Source organism: Amaranthus tricolor, chromosome 12 (assembly GCF_026212465.1).
Source record: "Amaranthus tricolor cultivar Red isolate AtriRed21 chromosome 12, ASM2621246v1, whole genome shotgun sequence".
Classification (NCBI taxonomy): Eukaryota; Viridiplantae; Streptophyta; class Magnoliopsida; order Caryophyllales; family Amaranthaceae; genus Amaranthus; species Amaranthus tricolor.
The window spans coordinates 9773485-9790611 of record NC_080058.1 but is presented as its reverse complement, the minus strand read 5'-3'; the positions used below and the strand labels follow the sequence as shown (position 1 = coordinate 9790611).

Below are 17127 nucleotides of genomic sequence, written 5' to 3'. Positions count from 1 at the left end.
ATTTTTGAGATTACATGATTTTTTATAATTTTAGGAGGCTTATTTGTAATTAATAATAATAATAATAATAATAATAATAATAATAATAAAATTATTATTATTATTATTATTATTATTATTATTCAAAAATGGTGATTTTTTTTATTTTGTATTGAATCGGGCAAAATTAGCCCGACTCTTTTGAGCCTATTCTCTTTTGCACGATGCCCAATTTGAACCAACCCGAAATAGATTTTAAAATATGCATAGTATAAAGGACCTTAGAAAGTCCGTTATCACGGGGATAATCCCCAAGTTAAGATGGATTATGGGCATAGAAGCATATTCATACAGGTGATTATTGCCTGTGAGTTATACGAGTTATGCTGTTAATGACATTTATTTCACAATCAGTATCAACAAACTAATCGGACTTCAATTTATTCAGGGAAAAAAACATAGAATATGAATCTTGAAAAACGGCTGAACATATGAAAACATGAACAATTTAGTCCACCTTTTTCCTTTAAAACCTCTAAAAAGTTCGACAGAATTTCACTAAAAATACATTGTAACTAAGTTAACAGCACCGTAAGCTAACATTGTAGAACATACGCATTGCTCGGGGAAAGCCTTCTCATTTTTTGGAAGAACCGAAACCACCAAATCCCATCATAGCAGCCACATCAGGGTCTATCTCAGTCTCCTCTTCAACAACCTTCTCCTTCTGGTAAAAGAATCAACCAACATATGAAAACTTATGATTCTGTGAAAAGTACGCAAGATCGAAACAGGCGAAAATCAAACAAACCTTCTTTTCCTTCTTCCTCTCTCGCCTTTGACGTTTTCTCTCTTCCTCCTCTTGTTGTTGCTTTAAAATTCTTTCGTCAAGATCTGAATGAAAGAGGCAGCACTTATATTAGTACGCGTAAAAAGCATCATGTACATTGACATCCTTCTGAAGACAAATTTTTAAGAACACAATTTCCCCAACTACAAAACGATATTGTCTCACCTTGCTCTGAAAAACTACCAGTAGTTTTCCGCTTCTTGAGCACCTCAAATCGCTGTCGTACCTACGTATAACAAGATAGATGCCATTGATCCAATATAGCCACTAACATCAGTAGAAATCGTATACAGAAGCATCTTAAAGAAGTTCAACAACAGTGTGGAGATCTAGAAAAGCGAAACTAATGCAGAAGAAATTACTGTCTTTTTTCTACAAAATCAACAGCCAAAATTTTCTCTTTTTTCTATAAGCAAATAAAAAGTTATTTGGGTCAAAGGAATTCCATAAGTCTAAGTTGATTTTAAAAAAAATCATCTGTTGCTTCAACTGAAAATGGCTCATAAACATCGCAATCAAGACATAACGTAAAAATGATTTCTTTTGAAGACTTTCCGTTACATTTAATAGTCAAGTAAAAGTATAATAATTTGTATGATCCGCAAAAGTTGCTACATTCCCCAAAATAGATCTAGATTTTGCTTAGATATCCGAATATAACCCATTTAAATGAATGGTAGAGAAAAGACTGCTTGCAGACAATCGGTGTATGGAGTTTCTTAGTGAAATGATGATGAATCCATAAGAAAGAACAGTTAGGGTAGTAAAACAATTAGATTATTAAATAGATGGAGGGACTGTTGCCATCAACAGGGAAAATCAAATGCAGGGCTATCAATGAAAGACAGAAGAAATAGGAACAAATGATTTGCTCTTTAATCTTGATTCTTAATAGAGATGGTGACAGTCCAACAAGACTTTCTTAATAGAGATCTCAGAGGATGACAACAGAGAAATAAAGATTCCGACTCCCTGAGCAAAAGAATAGTATATACATCTTGCAAGTTGAGAGGCAAAAGACCCACCTATATGGTCAATATAATGCCACATAAAAGAACAGTTAAACGACATAGCGCATATGAGCCTATGAATGATGTCATCCTCAGGCCCCAACCCCTAGCCCTCTACACCTTCCCCTCCAAACGCAAACACAATGATTACCAAATTCTGCTACTCAGTCATCAACAAAGTAAGAAATATGGCCCTAGGGCCTTGAGTTACCATCTACCAAAAAAACCACAATAAAGTATTTTGGGGTCACAGCTGATCCACTTTCTAAAGAGGATTGGATTAAAAAAAACTAGAAATCAATTACTATAACCTACAAAAGATTGCATATATCCGAAACACCCCCCCCCCAAAGCCATTTTATGGCGTTGGGGAAATGAAATGTTGTTGTACAAAAGCCACAATAAGGACCATAGTCCACTACTAGCAATTGTCTGACAGCAGCATTCCTGGACTTCTCAATATATGACCCCAACAAATGAATTTGTGTCGTTCCCACAAAAGTGAAGTTCAAATGCTACATGCCCATGCAAGTTGAGAGAACAACATCAATATCTTCAGAGGCAAAGTATTATGGAAGTGTTCAACAATGCATTATTTGCAAAAGTCATATGTGCAAAAGATCAAGAAAAGTTACATGTCACTTGACACATAAGAAACATATGGAACAAAGACAAGTTCAACTACTTCTTTCCCAACATTCCTCTTGCAGTAATTTGACAACAAATCTCAATCACCAATACTAGGATAGTGCCAAATTTCCAACACATTGTACAAACAAATTAAAAAACATGATATACCATTTTAACGCTTACCTGATCAAGAGTTGCTCGTTCTGACCTCATAGACATACCCAAAGCCCTTTGATCTGATTATTACATAAGCAAATATAATGAGAAGATTGAGATCCATAGTCCAACGTGAATCAAATGTCAATGAACAGAGATAAAGAGGGGGGGAGAGATCAGCAGAGAGCCACAAGGGTAACTCACGTTTCTTGCCATTGATGTGATCCAAATAATTTGCTGAATCCTTTACCACACATTCACAAACCGAACAATAGTAACCAGCCTGCAGCAAGGACGCTTAAGTGAGTGCACCAGAAATGTCAGAATGACAAGATCAAATCTATAACTTAATGAAGTAACAACATGCAACTATGTTTAGATTAAACAGGTACACATCAACATGCTAGCAAATAATTAGTGCCTGAAATTGCACCGTTGTGAAAAACAAACACAACTACAGAAAGTGTTGATATTATAAAGGCAAAACATAAAACAGTCTAATTTCTACACAAAGATCCATCTTGGGGAAGTCGAAGCAATAAAACTTTACGTAAAACTGCATTCTAAAATATTCACCCTACTTAAGATAAGAGAAATGTCGAAACAGCAACCAGAATGCAAATGACATTGATAACAATCAACACCCCACCAAACAAGAATGATACAAGTGAAAATCAAATACATAAAATACAGAAGTAATTGGTATTTAGATTTAAATAAGCCAGCTCTTCCACTACTAACATTGCTAAGAATTTGAACGATATTCCCCTCCCTCAAAAAGAAAGAAGGAACGTTAAATATATTCAAGCAACACAAATAACTTCACCAAACCCACAATACGACTTCTAAACACAAACTGTACATTTCTTAGTTTTACTTTAATTAAGCATCATAGACCTAAACAATGATTTTCCTTTGATGTCTCTTGTTCCGATCAAACCCTAAAATACTAACTAAGTAAACAAATCATTTAGGTTAAATTTGTAATCAGATGATTTCATTCCCTTTCTGCATCTTTTTCCCTCACTCAAGAGAAAACATATTGTCAGTTCTACACATCAAGTCTCATGGAGTACAAAAATCAAATTCTGAATCAGAAAATGTCAAAAATGTTTACACTTCGATTATAGATTAAATGTCATTACATACTACAAGATGTTAGCATGAACCTCTAGTTCTAAACAGTTTCTGCATACTTGCCGGAAATCAACAGAAACCTTTGTGATCAGTTGACCACCATCAACACAATCCTTTTTAAGTGAATAGGAAGCCACAAGGACCAGTGACAGAGTTTACTAACTAAGCAATCGTCACATATATAGTGAAGTCATCGACACGTCACATATATAGTGAAGTCATCGACACACATAACTGAATAGCACTTATGAGATTGTTCAAAACTATATCTTCCCAAATCCAACTCTTATAATTACAATATTAAAAAATTTGTAACTTCAAACATCATAAAAAAATTTTAGTTGTTGGCCTGTGCATTACACAGAGCTTACTACCCAACCTCAAGAAAGAACTGTAATAGGGCAATAATGTATAAACATATACAACAGATTTGTCCGAAGCATCGATGATTCAAAAATGCACTCACATCATAACACTACGAATACATGATCAAGCAAGACAGAACATAAAACGCTGTACAGCGAACATGCAACTAACGCCAGGAATCAATCTTAAGAAAAAAAAGGCAGAGAAGTGCAGAATATACCTGCTGGCTTAGCGGTGCAATTGGAGTAACAACCTACAAAAAAGTATTGAAACTATTAGTATAAGAAAAGGTAAATGTCAAGAAAAGCCATTACAAGATCCATATTGATGAAGAGATTTAGCAACTTCCCATATGATTTAGCAACTTCTATACATTGACTTCGGTAACTTCAATACATTAGATGTAGTTTTATAAAAATTCACATACAGCTGATGTTAAACTAGTTATATCTTGGACTCCTACATCGAATCCCTGAAGACCAAATTTGGATTTTTTTCTCATAAACTGTAACAAATTTCAACTAAATTAGACAGTCCAAATGTCGTGACCTTTGTATGGCAGTGCCAATAGTTAGTTACATCCAGGACCAAAATAACAAATAAAATGATCCATTTGACAGCAATAAGGGGGCATGCACCTGTAGATGATGACATAAGACAGTGTTTGCAGGAAAGCATAGTAAAAAAAAGCATTGCAAGTATGTTGCGTTATAAATTCTGATAATTTTGATGCAGCAGTGTTTACAGAAACCTTTATAATCAGTGCAAAGTATGTCTCTCTGCATGCTATAGATCAATGCAATACTTCACTACGCCTAAACAAAAAGCTATAGAAACAACCTCCCTCCCTCCCTCCTGAAAAATCTCTTACGTTCTCATTCTTAAAGTCATAACCAACATTTAAAAACCTTTTATGGCAATCCACATCATTATATTAGTTTGAAACGATTTCAAGCAAGCATCGTTCTAGGTGCAAGGTTTATAACACGAAAATGCAATGAAAAGAATATAAGTCATGCTCTTTTTTAAACAAACTCAAGGAAAGTGGGATTTTTAAGCTACTTAGAAGAAAACTTAACTAAGTCCTCAAAGCACCTTTTGTCATCACTAAGAATTTCCCAAGAGTCGTCACACTTAAATTGCAAATTTCACAGAGAAAATCAGTTTTGTTTTTGCAATTAAGTTCTACCTTTTTAAAGTAGCTTGGTATCTTCATTTAGATGAACTTAGGCATGGCTACACCCTAGTTTACATGTCTAATTACATGACTCTTAGCTTCTTAAAATTGCCATCCTAATGTTGACTCTTATTAAGCTAAGAGTTAAATTGTGACTTGATGTAGACTCCATATATAGCTGTCTAAATGAAGCTTTAAAAAACTCTTTAGTTAACTCGTCTTTTTGGGATGAACTAAAGAATTTAAGCCATAAAACTCCTAATGGACGCCTAATAAGATGTAAAAACCCCTTATTTGATGCTATCACATGCTTCATTACTAAGTGAAACATACTCCCCCTGATCTAGTCCAGCACATGTAGCCTATTTAGTTTTGGACACTAGTTAACAGCTTAATGCACTAATTTAATCCCTAATATCTCTAATTATGCATAATTAGAATTAAAAAAGATTGATATTAATAAAATTCATTAAGTCACTCATAACTATGCATGGTCATTTGGAACATTGTACTCTTAATGATTTATGTACAAACGAATGAAGTGTTGTTTTGTAGAAAATTATAATTTGCAGTTGGATCCCTCATCCCATAACATCTCTTGGCTTCTTCAGAATGTTTCCAAATAAAAAAGTAAATTTACATTGAGACGAATCAAACTAGACCTCACTTGATTATGTTTTATTTTAGATTAAGGATAAAATACAAAGTATGAGTGACTCATGAATAGTGCCAAAAAAAAAAATAGGACTCATGTGCTCAAGCAAATTGAGTAGTATAAAAGGATTCCATTGGCGGCTATCCAAACTCTTCCTCGTCGATGAAGAAAATCAAATGTAACTTCAATATTAAAGTATCTAAGGTGGATCGTAATATGGAGTTGTAACTAGGGGTGTTCATAACCAAGTACTATGTCCCGACCTAATTTATTCGGGTACCCGATAATTGAGTACCCGAATACATCGTGTAAGGACACCAAGTACCCGCTTTCATCAAATATGTTTGCCTTAGCAGAATTTAATGTGGAAGAATTTAATTTCTGGAAAAATATTGAAATCAAGTAAAAACAAAACTACAATAAATATCATAAGAAAATCAAGAAAGCATATTAAAAATAAAGCCAGCTATCCAAGAAAAAGGAAATCATAACATGATCGTGGCTCCTTAGATATACAACATGTAGTATAAACATGTAAGATAAAACAAACAATAGTAACTCAAACTCTTCTCTACAAGTTTTCAAACAAAACATAAAATGGCAAAACACATATTTCTAAATCAAAGATCACAACATTGAATTGTCTACATTTGCAGTTTGCACACAAACATATGATTACTTTGACAGCTTAATATTAGATTACAAGATAAGTTCCAATGGATTGCAGTTATCTCCCCAAAAGAACACTTCTTTCAAATGAAAACATAATTGAACAATAATAAAATCAAAGTTTACGAAAATACAGTCTCCACCTGGGTCAGTGCATAACCATCTAAATTCATTTGTGGCCCATAACATATTGCTTTCATTAAATGACTCACCATTAATGCTAAAGTTCAGCGAGTCAACTGAGCCAAAAGCAAGGGAAGAAAGAAAGTACTAGAAAAGCAAAAAAAAAAAAGGAAGAAAGCATACCTAATTTTTTGAAACACCATTATCATTTTGAAAGATTAAGCTTTTATAGAGAAAAGGGAAATCAAAGAGGGAAAAAAGGAAAGTGTGATGAGAGAGTGTGTGATGCAGTTATTACAACATGGGCCAAATGCATGAGATATCCTTTGAAACAACCCAAAACGCAATTTTTTAGCCTTCATAATGCGAAAACAACCTTAAGAGAAGTTTAGTTATGGTCTTGGAAGCCTTAGAATTATTTTAATGGTGAATATGAATCGAAATTTGAAATTGACCGAAATCTTGCTTAATCTATCTATCCTTTTATTTATCTTTGCAAGTTATCTCAAAACAACTAAACAAAAACCAAAAACAGACCGCCCCTTTCTCAAACCTAAATTATGCCATCTTAAACAAACCCTAAAACTTCAAACAATAACCCTAGATTGCCAACCCTAAAATTTTGACCCTAATTTGTCCATCCTAAACCCTAATCCACAAATAAACCCAAAATCTTGAAACCTTAACACAAAAGAGGCCGCCAACCCAAACCCTAATTCGTCAAACATTAACGCTAATTCAACCAACCCTAACCCTAATTCACCTAAATCAACCCTAAATTCTTGCAACTCTAAACCCTAAAAACGTGAAACACCATACGCGTGATGCTACATTAAAATGGAATACGCATTAGGACCGCAACCTTAATACACAAACACTTTATGACTTTACCAAATAATGTTTACAACTCGCACCATGTCATATCCCAGTAGACTAGGTTGGACACAAGGACTTGCTAGCACCCTCGGAAAATTTATTTAGCTCATCAACAAGTTCAAAGTATCACCTATACGGGATTTCCAATATAAAACCAACCAAAACTTGCTAGCACAATATGGATATGATGTAAACATCATCCTTCATTTGTTAGCTAACAAGTCCTAACCTTAAAATTGTAGTACTAAATAACACCAACAATCTATTACGAAAATCCTTCCTCAAGAACGAAAAAATGAAGCAATCAATCATCACGGAAAGTCTTAATCTCAAATTCTACTATTGAGTATAATATGTGATACAATTTTTTCTCACAAGTTAAACAAAAACTCATCAAGTAACCATTAAAACAACATGTAACCCCAAAAGTACTTCCTACGCAACGGATTGCCACAACGCTCAACAACTTTATCACAAGTATGGCACAGAAAAAACAATGCAACTCACACCCAGATAGAAGATCACCATTCTTCTACAATAACTACCTCGCAACACCAATTAATTCAGAGTTTTGTTTAGCCATGTTAGCCCAAAACACTACGCAAAGAAGCATGGCATTGGAAATCTGATCAAAGCAAAATACTTACTAAGGACTTCACCATCATATACATAAACCCTAGTAGTGAACCCAAATAAAGTAAGACAAATATACTGACCTGGGTCTTCCCCAAACGAGACTCAAGATCAACTTCATAATCCCTATGCTTTAAAGGCTTCCTCTGCACTGGAGGTCCTTTTGCTGCACAAAAATTTGTACCCATTTAAACATTATTATTCCGCCATATATCCTAAAATCCTTCCATTTTTAAAAAATTCAACCCAATAAAGCAAATAATGGATAATCCAACTTACATTTGGATTTGAACCGTGAATCTTTCTCCTGTAATACAACCATAAAAAAGCAAAAATAATTAGAAATTGATTAATCAAAAAAACTAACTTCACAAAAGATTATTGTAATTATGAATTGCACAAACATTCTCTTCGCGTTCTCGAGCTCGCTGCAAATATTCTTCACGATCGAATTTCCGTCTAAACGTATTATCAACTCCTACTACCTGAGTAACATTCACAGTTAAAGAAAAATTAAACACTTGTAATTTTGAAGAAAAAAACAAGCGAATAACAAATTGGAATTTTTCCGAATAAAGCACTTACTTGATTACTCGATTCAGACATTATGCCACCAGTTATTAAACAATCAAAACCTAAAAGTAGTAAAATTACAAATTCAAATGAATGTAAATGTGGAGAAGAAAGAAGAACAAATTAGAGTGCTTTTGATTTTGCTTCGTTTTAATGGAATTGTTCAATTGAAAAGGAATCTGGACTCCGGCCTCAGGAGTGTTCCGATAAATTGAATAATCTTGAAGATCTTATTTTTTTAATTATTAACCGAAACTAATATCGAAAGGGCGTTTGGTCTAGTGGTATGATTCTCGCTTCGGGTGCGAGAGGTCCCGAGTTCGATTCCCGGAACGCCCCCTTATTTTGTCTTTTTTTGATTTAATTTATCTTCCTTCGTTGTTTATTGGATTAGATGCGATACATCCCCACCGATTTTCTTTACACAAATGTGAGAGATGGTTTGTTTAAGAGATAATTTCTAATTTGGTTAACTTATTTTCATTTTTTAGTTTAATTAAGCTTTAATGGGTTGAGCTTGAGAGATGGTCTCTTAAAAAACTGGTTGTTTTCTTTAACCCTTGTTATCTTCCTTGAACTATCGCGCTTATAATTATAAGCATTTTGTTCATGCAAGCTCCAAAACATTAAGTATAGCTTCGAAAAAGTCTTTCTTTAAGAGAAAAATCTCTTATTATCTTGATCACAAATTTCATAAAACAAGTAGCACAATCAAAGAAAGTTATAATTACGTTGACATAGAAGCAGGGTAATTGGTTTATTACAAAGATTTCATTCAAATCTTTGAACAAAGGGGTAATATGTTTTGAGAGAATGGAAATTGTGATTCTTGTATGTGAGAATTTAACGATGTGTTTGGATTGTGGATGAGAAAAGGACGAAATTTAGAGGGATGAAGAGGAAGTTTGTGGGTAAGGGTTTTAATTATATAAGCAATATGTTTATAGGTCTTGTCATCTTTGGTAAATTTTATGTTATCAATAATACATATTTATTTAACAAATTTTTAATAGTTATTGGTCTTTTTAATATGTTAGTCGGCTCTTGTCACTGACAAATCCATAAATAGGATTTTCTGCCGGTGTTTACATGAAATTCATATTCTCATTAATTGCAAGTTCAAGGTTGATCCCAACTATTAATTACAACTCAATCCCAATTGGAAAGACAATGATATACCAGAAAATAATACACATATCTTCCAGAAGTGTAACTAATATCAATTGCACATTCAAATTGTTTAATCTGAACTAGTTAAATAAACCGATACAATACTCATATCAACCCTAACCTATATAAGAAAGAAGAGTATGTCTTCATCTCATTCTGAAATGAGAGCTAGATTACAGTCTAAGAAACAATTCTCAAACTCTAATTGTAACACTGTGTCATTTTTATGACGTCATTAATTATTATTATTATTATCACTTTTGGAGATTTTATAAATATATTAATTTATTTTGAGTTAATCTTAATAAATTTCGTTCACATACGAATTTTAATATTGACATATTTAGATTAAAAATAGATTTGCAATTATTAAACTAAAGAGGTTTAAATTAAAATTATTATTTTATTAAAATTTGTGAGCACTCGAAGGTGAATCTTTTTAGTTAGGCCTTTCAAGAACGTGAATCTAGAAAAATAAGTAAATAAAATAAAATGATGCGTTAGAGTTTTTATTAAAAAAATAAAATAAAATAATAGTAATAATAATAATAATAATAATAATAATAATAATAATAATAATAATAATAATCATCATCATCATCATCATCATCATCATCATCCTACCCAGTGTATCTCGCTCATAGAAAAACTATGGATAGGGTCTGGGGAGCGAAGGACGGCGGCAACTCATACCCATAAAGGAGAGCACGGACAAAGGAGTCCCCTGGCTCGAGAAAGATAAAGAGACGTAACTATACGGGAAAGATAAATTAAATGCCTATAAATAAAATAAATAAGTAGAACCAACTACAAAATAAAAGAAAACAAAAAAACTAATAATAAAAGAAACAAGAGAAGCAAGAGGGTAAGAACACCAAAAGGTAATCTAAGAGGACACCAGTAGTCAAAAACAAAAATATGACGCCTCCAACTACCCCTATCCCTAGTCAGGCCCTAAAGAGGTTTAACTCATGCAACTCAACTTTTATTTGCTCATCCCAAGTTCTCTTGGATCTTCCTCGACTCTCCTTAACCTCTAATATAATGCTTTCCACCCTCCTCACAGAGGCGTCGAAAGTCTTTCTCTGCACATGTCCAAACCACCTTAATCTATTTTCGCGCATTTTTCCAGCAATAGGGGCTACCCCTAGTTTGTCCCTAAACTCTTGGTTCCTAATTTGATCCATCAATGTGTGCCCACACATACACCTCAGCATACTCATTTCTGTAACTTCCATCTTATGTTCAAAAATCTTGTTTACAGGCCAACATTCGGTCCCATATAGCAGAGCAGGTCTGATTGCCGCTCGGTAGAATTTTCCTTTCAACTTGCTTGGGAATTTCCTATCACATAGCACTACGTTGGCTGCTCGCCACTTGAGTCAACCCGCATGTATACGATGATTTACATCTCCATCAATCTCCCCATCCCTTTGAATGATCGATCCCAAATACTTGTACTTGGTCATACTTTTAACAACTGCTTCATCAATGGACACCTTTGGTTCACCTACCGGTGATGTCCCATTAAAGTCACAGTGCAAATACTCGGTCTTCGTAAGACTAATGCACAACCCTTTACCTTCTAAAGCTTCCCTCCACTCATCTAATTTATTACTAACCTCCTCTCTAGTTTCTGCTACCAACACTATGTCGTCTGCGAATAGCATGCACCACGGTACCGTTGATCGGGACTTTACGTCCTTCAATAGTAATACCGCAAATGCACGCTGTAGTGTAGTACATTGGCAAGTACGGGTCGAATCCACAAGGAGTGGGGGTTAAGTTCATAGTTTCTCGATCGATTAGTGTGTTAGAAAATGTATAATATGATGTTTGAAGATTGAAATAATTAAAAACAAGCAATTAAAAGTATTTAATGAAAATAAAGCATAAAAGTAAATAAGGATACAATGAACCAAAAGCAAGGATAAAATGATCAATAAGGTAAGAGGCATAGGCTAGGCTTTCTCACAAAAGCAGTGTTTACTAAACATTAACCTAAGGTCATGGATATTTTGTTATGGAGAAGAACATATCATAAGTACTAATATTCTCTCTCGAGCAACAAAAGCTTCCTAAACATACTCAACTACCTATTCTCATGGAGCTAAGCATAATTTAAGACATGAAGCACACATTCAACATTTCCAATCAAAGCATCTACCTATTCTCATGGAGATGTCTTAACTTTTAAGCATAGATTATCGTTAAAAATCGACTCTTGCCCTCAATTCAACGACACTACAATATGATAGCAAAATCCATCTTAAACCATAAACAACACAACCAAGCCAAAGGTAAAGAAAGCAATTCAAACTATATACATGGTGATGATGCCTAGCCTAAGCCAAAATAAACTACTCACTCATACTCATATTGAAATTGTAGATTGCAAACAAGCCAAGAATCATAGATGAATAAATTAAACTAGAGTATCCTAAAGAGATGAGTGCAATATAAGTTGAAGAATTACAAGCATGAATATATGAAACTAAAGGCAAACAATCAAAGATAACTAAGTGACATGAATTGAAAATAATATAAGCAAGGATAGAAGTTACTCTTTTAAGTTCAATCTAAAGATGAACAAGATGATTTGATGATTCAAAGTAATACCTTCCAAAAGCTTCAATAATAGTACATCAATGGTTGAAGAATTCCAAGTTGCAAAATATTACAATAAAGGATGAAGTTAAGATTGTATTTGGAAAATTAAAATACTTAATTGAATTGAGAGAGAAATAATGTTAACACTAATTCTTAATTGAAATGAAAGAAAAGCTATGCAGAACACAATGAAATCACTCAAAATGAAAGGTGAAAACTGAGATGATAGCTCTATCTTCCTCTTCTCTATTTATAGGTTTCAAAAACAAGTGGGGGTGGTGGTTTCATGATTGCTCCACCACCCCTAGGTTGTAGGAGGGGGGGTGCCACCCCTAATGGATAGGGTAGGGTGGCAGGCAGTCTTGGCAGCAGCAATTAGAAGCAACAAATGTAATTGGACCTCGAATGATACTTAATAAGATCGAAAAAGCTGATGCTACCCATTTTGCTCGATTCGAGCGAATCCCGCTCGACCAGTCGAGCCACCATCAGGTCCAACATCAGAAACTTCAAAAATTGGACAGAATGTGAAATTTGGCTACTCTCGACCCGAGCCTTCTTGCTCGACCAGTCGAGCGGATGTCTTGTACTTCTGAATTGAATACTGCTGATGATCAAAAGCTCTGGAAGTTTGAATGCACTTCGCTCGACCCGAGCCAACTTCGCTCGACCGGTCGAGCGAACTTCAGAAATGTAATTCTCAGCTTCTGAATCGAGCAATGTTCCTGGACTGCTCGAGCTACCTTGGCTCGAGCCCATTCTGGTCGAGTGGGTCTACTTTGGCTTCTTTTTTTTGGCTTGTTCTTGTGGCTTGGCTCATGAAGTTTCACTTCTTTGAGCTCTCGGTGTTTAGGTGAGTAATGTATACAACCAAAGGGGCTAGTTTGTGCTCGATGTTGATGATTAGATCCTGAAATGAAATAACATACCAAAGCAACAAAACAAGCGTAAAATCCAATAAAGAAATGCGATAACATGTAGCTTCCTCACGCTAAACAAGCCACTTATAGGGGTAAAAATAAGGATAAAATGTAGCTAACAACCGTTGAAATAGTTATAAAAACGTCTTTGTTAAAAATTACTATTTTAATAAGTAAAATGAGTTTGTCATTTTAAAAGTAAAATTTTACTACCATTTTTAGATATTAGTTTTATTATTTATGGGGACCAAATAAATTATACGACGGAAAATATGGGTTTATTATCCATCTCATACTTTAACGAGTATGAGTATGAAGTTGAGTCACCCGTAATTTTGCCACGTAATTTATGATTCATCAAGCTAACTCCTTATTTATAAACCTGTATACTCCCTTCCCCTTACTCCTTCACTATCAATTAGAGTAAAATTCTGAAAATTCATCATCTTTCAAAGTATATACTCAAAATCTGAAAAATTGATGTTTGCTTTTCCAATGTAGAAGAAGGAGAACACATTTAGTACTATCACCATCTCCATCTTCTTTTGGTGTTTGAAGTTGGATTTTGAATTTTAATTCAAGAATTGCTCATCAAGGTAATCCACAAACTATTTTATTTAAGTATAAATTGAATGTGTTAAAGTAGTTTTATGTTCTTAAGTATAAACAATGATTGTTGAATTTTGGTAGTAGTTTAGTATTCATGGTTTAATTTGGGTCTTTACTTCAAATTTAAGCATCAACTTGAGTGTAATTGGAGTATATGAGTTCAATTGGTAATTGGGTTCTTGCTAGTGTTGATAAGTATTGGTTATTTGGGTTATTTGATTTCTAGTATAAAACTTGGTGGTTCTGATTGTTTTTGGGTTTTGGTGTCTTCATGAGATTTGTAGAGCTTCGAGTCGCGGTCGCGTGGGCACTTGAAAATCGCCCCAAAATGAGTTCGTATGAGGGAGTTATGTCCAAAATACTAGTAGGCTGTCATGAAAATCGACAATGAGGTTTCAATTTTGTTTTGTCCAAACCTGTGTTGCTGTTTTTGAGACAGTTAGAGTCGTTTTGGGGTTCTGTGTCTTCATGAGATTTGTAGAGCTTTGAGTTGCGGTCGCGTGGGCACTTGAGTCGCTCCAAAATGAGTTCTTATGAGAGAGTTATGTTCAAAATAGTGAAATACCAACAGGCTGTCATGAAAATCAATAATAAGCTTTCTATTTTACCATTTTCGGGGCCGTTCTAATTGTTTCTGGGTTTTAGTGTCTGCATAAGAATAGTAGAGCTCTGAATCATGGTCGCGTAGCCACTTAAATCGCCTCTATACGAGTTCTTATGAGGAAGTTATGACCGAATTACTAACAGGTATCCTGATATGGTACTAAAATGGAATTTATTAAGTGGGATTAGGAACTATAAAATGAATTGGATGTTTAAGGTTATTTATTGGGTATTTCAGATTAATTTAGGGTTATTATTCTCCCTTTATTGATTGGTATTTTAAATGATGATGAATTGATTTATATTTTAAGTAATGATTGTGATTTCAAAAGAAAATTTACTGAATTCTTGTTTTGTTTTATAATAAAATATTCGACATTGAAAAATGTCCGTTTTTGGGAATTGGCAACGGATATTTATATCCGGATTATTGTAAAATCCTATAGCTTGATAATAGGTAATGGTTATTCAGATCGGTCTCGAGCCCCCGATCCCGTTTCGTTCTTGTAAGAACCGTATTTTCGGTGATGACGATCACCCGTGTTCTCAGGATTTAGATCAAGCCTACTTCCTGACGGTCCATTATATTTCCACATTTTAAACTGTTATTACATTATTGTTTTTAATGAGTTTTGAATAAATATGTTTGGCATATAAAGTTTTGTCTGTTTTGCAATGGAAGCATATGTTTCATTTGCTGTATTATTTCGCTATTAACTTGTAAAGTTATAGCCGTATTTTGATTCGTTATGAACTAAAGGTTCATAACCGTATTTATGTCGATACCAAATGGTCTTTTAAAAGAGTTTGGACTTGGATAAAATAATGTTTATAAATGGTTACCAAGTGAACAAGGAATTTGATTGGAGATGTTTGTTAATGACTTGTATATAAATGTAATAGTTTTTTGGATTACTCAACAATTCAATTATGATGGGGCCTATCTCTTAAGGGGGATAGGTCCACTTTCAGGTTGCCAACTTTAGTGCGGATGGATGTGCTGCTCCTTTATGTGTCATGTGTTGCGATAGCGAGGACATCGTTTTTGGAAAGTTAACTTATCATGATATTTTGACAAATCATGTATTGTAAAAATTTAAAAGAGTTTAGATATTTTATAATGTATTAACTTAGTTTATAACTGGTTTGTAATTAATTGTATTACAGTTTTGTAAAGTTTTTAAATATTCTGATATTGGTTGCTGTGGCTATCGAGCCACAGGTCGGATTCAATCTAGACTTCTATAAGTCTTCCGCTGTGCTTTGTAGAAAATATTATTATATTGTTCACGCTGGTTTGGGTTGTTTCAACTGTCTTTCCAAGTAGATTTAGAAATCTCTTCCATAATGACAGTAAAAACGAAAGGGCTTAGAGTCGATCCCTGATGTAGTCCAACTTTAATCGGAAAAGGCTTTGTTATCCCCACCAGTGTTTGAATGTTAGTCGAAACTCTGTCATACATATTCCGTATAGCCTCAATGTAAACTGAAGAAATACCTCTAGCCTTGAGGCCATCCCAGATAACACGTCGTGGTATGCTATCATACGCTTTCTCCAAGTCAATGATACCATATGCAGATCCTTCTTTCACTCCCTATATTTCTCCATCAGTCTCCTCAAAACATGAATTGCCTTAATGGTTGACCTTACTGGCATAAAACCAAATTCTCCTCTCTATCACTCTTTCCCACAATTTCATTGTGTGGCTTAGAAGTTTGATACCTCTATAGTTCCCGCATACTTGCGCATCGCTTTTGTTTTTAAACAGAGGTATTAGTGTGTTATTCCTCCATTCTTCTGGCATCTTATGTGTCCTCAAAATAATATTAAAGAGGTTAGTCAGCCAACGACTGCCCTTTTCTCCTAAACCACTCCACACCTCAATAGAGATGTTATCTGGCCCGACTGCCTTTGTTCCTCCCATCTTTTTGAGAGCTTCTCCTACTTCTTTTATGGTAATATCACTCATTGACCCATATTCTAGTGGTCTTTGGACGTTAGAAATTTGATTATCCGCCTCCTTTGGCCCCATAGACTCACTGAGTAGCTGAGAGAAATACTTGAGCCATCTGATTTTGATGTCCTCTTGTCTCAGGAGAACTTTTCCTCCCTTATCCGTGATGTATTTCACTGCCTCTAAGTCTTGCTGCTTCCTGGATGTGTCCTTGCCAACTTAAAAATCTGCTCCTCCTCCTCTTTGGTATCAAGCTTCGGATACAAGTCCTCATAACCACGGTTTTTTGCCTCCGTTACTGCTTTCTTTGCCACCCGCTTTGCTTCTTTATAGCTCACTCTCTTTTCTATCCTATCCTCCCCTTCCGTGCATGCCATAAGTTCCTTAAATCTCTTGTTTTTATCCTTTATCTTCTTTTCTACCTCA

General features: G+C 34.5%; 1 protein-coding gene and 1 non-coding gene across 2 annotated transcripts; one reads left to right on the top strand and one right to left on the bottom strand.

Annotated features, from left to right (window-relative positions):
• Positions 1 to 398: 398 nt before the first annotated feature.
• LOC130828129 (uncharacterized) lies at positions 399 to 9010 on the bottom strand. Its single transcript, XM_057693945.1, has 10 exons — positions 8847 to 9010; positions 8666 to 8746; positions 8541 to 8568; positions 8345 to 8427; positions 4349 to 4381; positions 2830 to 2908; positions 2653 to 2705; positions 995 to 1055; positions 791 to 873; positions 399 to 706 (listed from the first exon to the last, which is right to left on the bottom strand). Exons 1-10 carry the CDS (start codon positions 8865 to 8867, stop codon positions 617 to 619), a joined length of 612 nt encoding a protein of 203 aa, XP_057549928.1. The 5' UTR covers positions 8868 to 9010; the 3' UTR covers positions 399 to 616.
• Positions 9011 to 9101: 91 nt separating this feature from the next.
• TRNAP-CGG (transfer RNA proline (anticodon CGG)) lies at positions 9102 to 9173 on the top strand. The gene has a single exon. It is a non-coding gene; the product is annotated as a tRNA-Pro (tRNA).
• The last annotated feature ends 7954 nt before the right edge of the window (positions 9174 to 17127 follow it).

Coding starts and splice junctions, on each gene's coding strand:
- LOC130828129 (XM_057693945.1), bottom strand. CDS start 8,867: ATGTCTGAATCGAGTAATCAA. Junction 8,569..8,665: donor CTCGAGAACGCGAAGAGAAT/GTTTGTGCAATT, acceptor GTTGTATTACAG/GAGAAAGATTCACGGTTCAA. Junction 874..994: donor TGGTAGTTTTTCAGAGCAAG/GTGAGACAATAT, acceptor TCTTTCATTCAG/ATCTTGACGAAAGAATTTTA.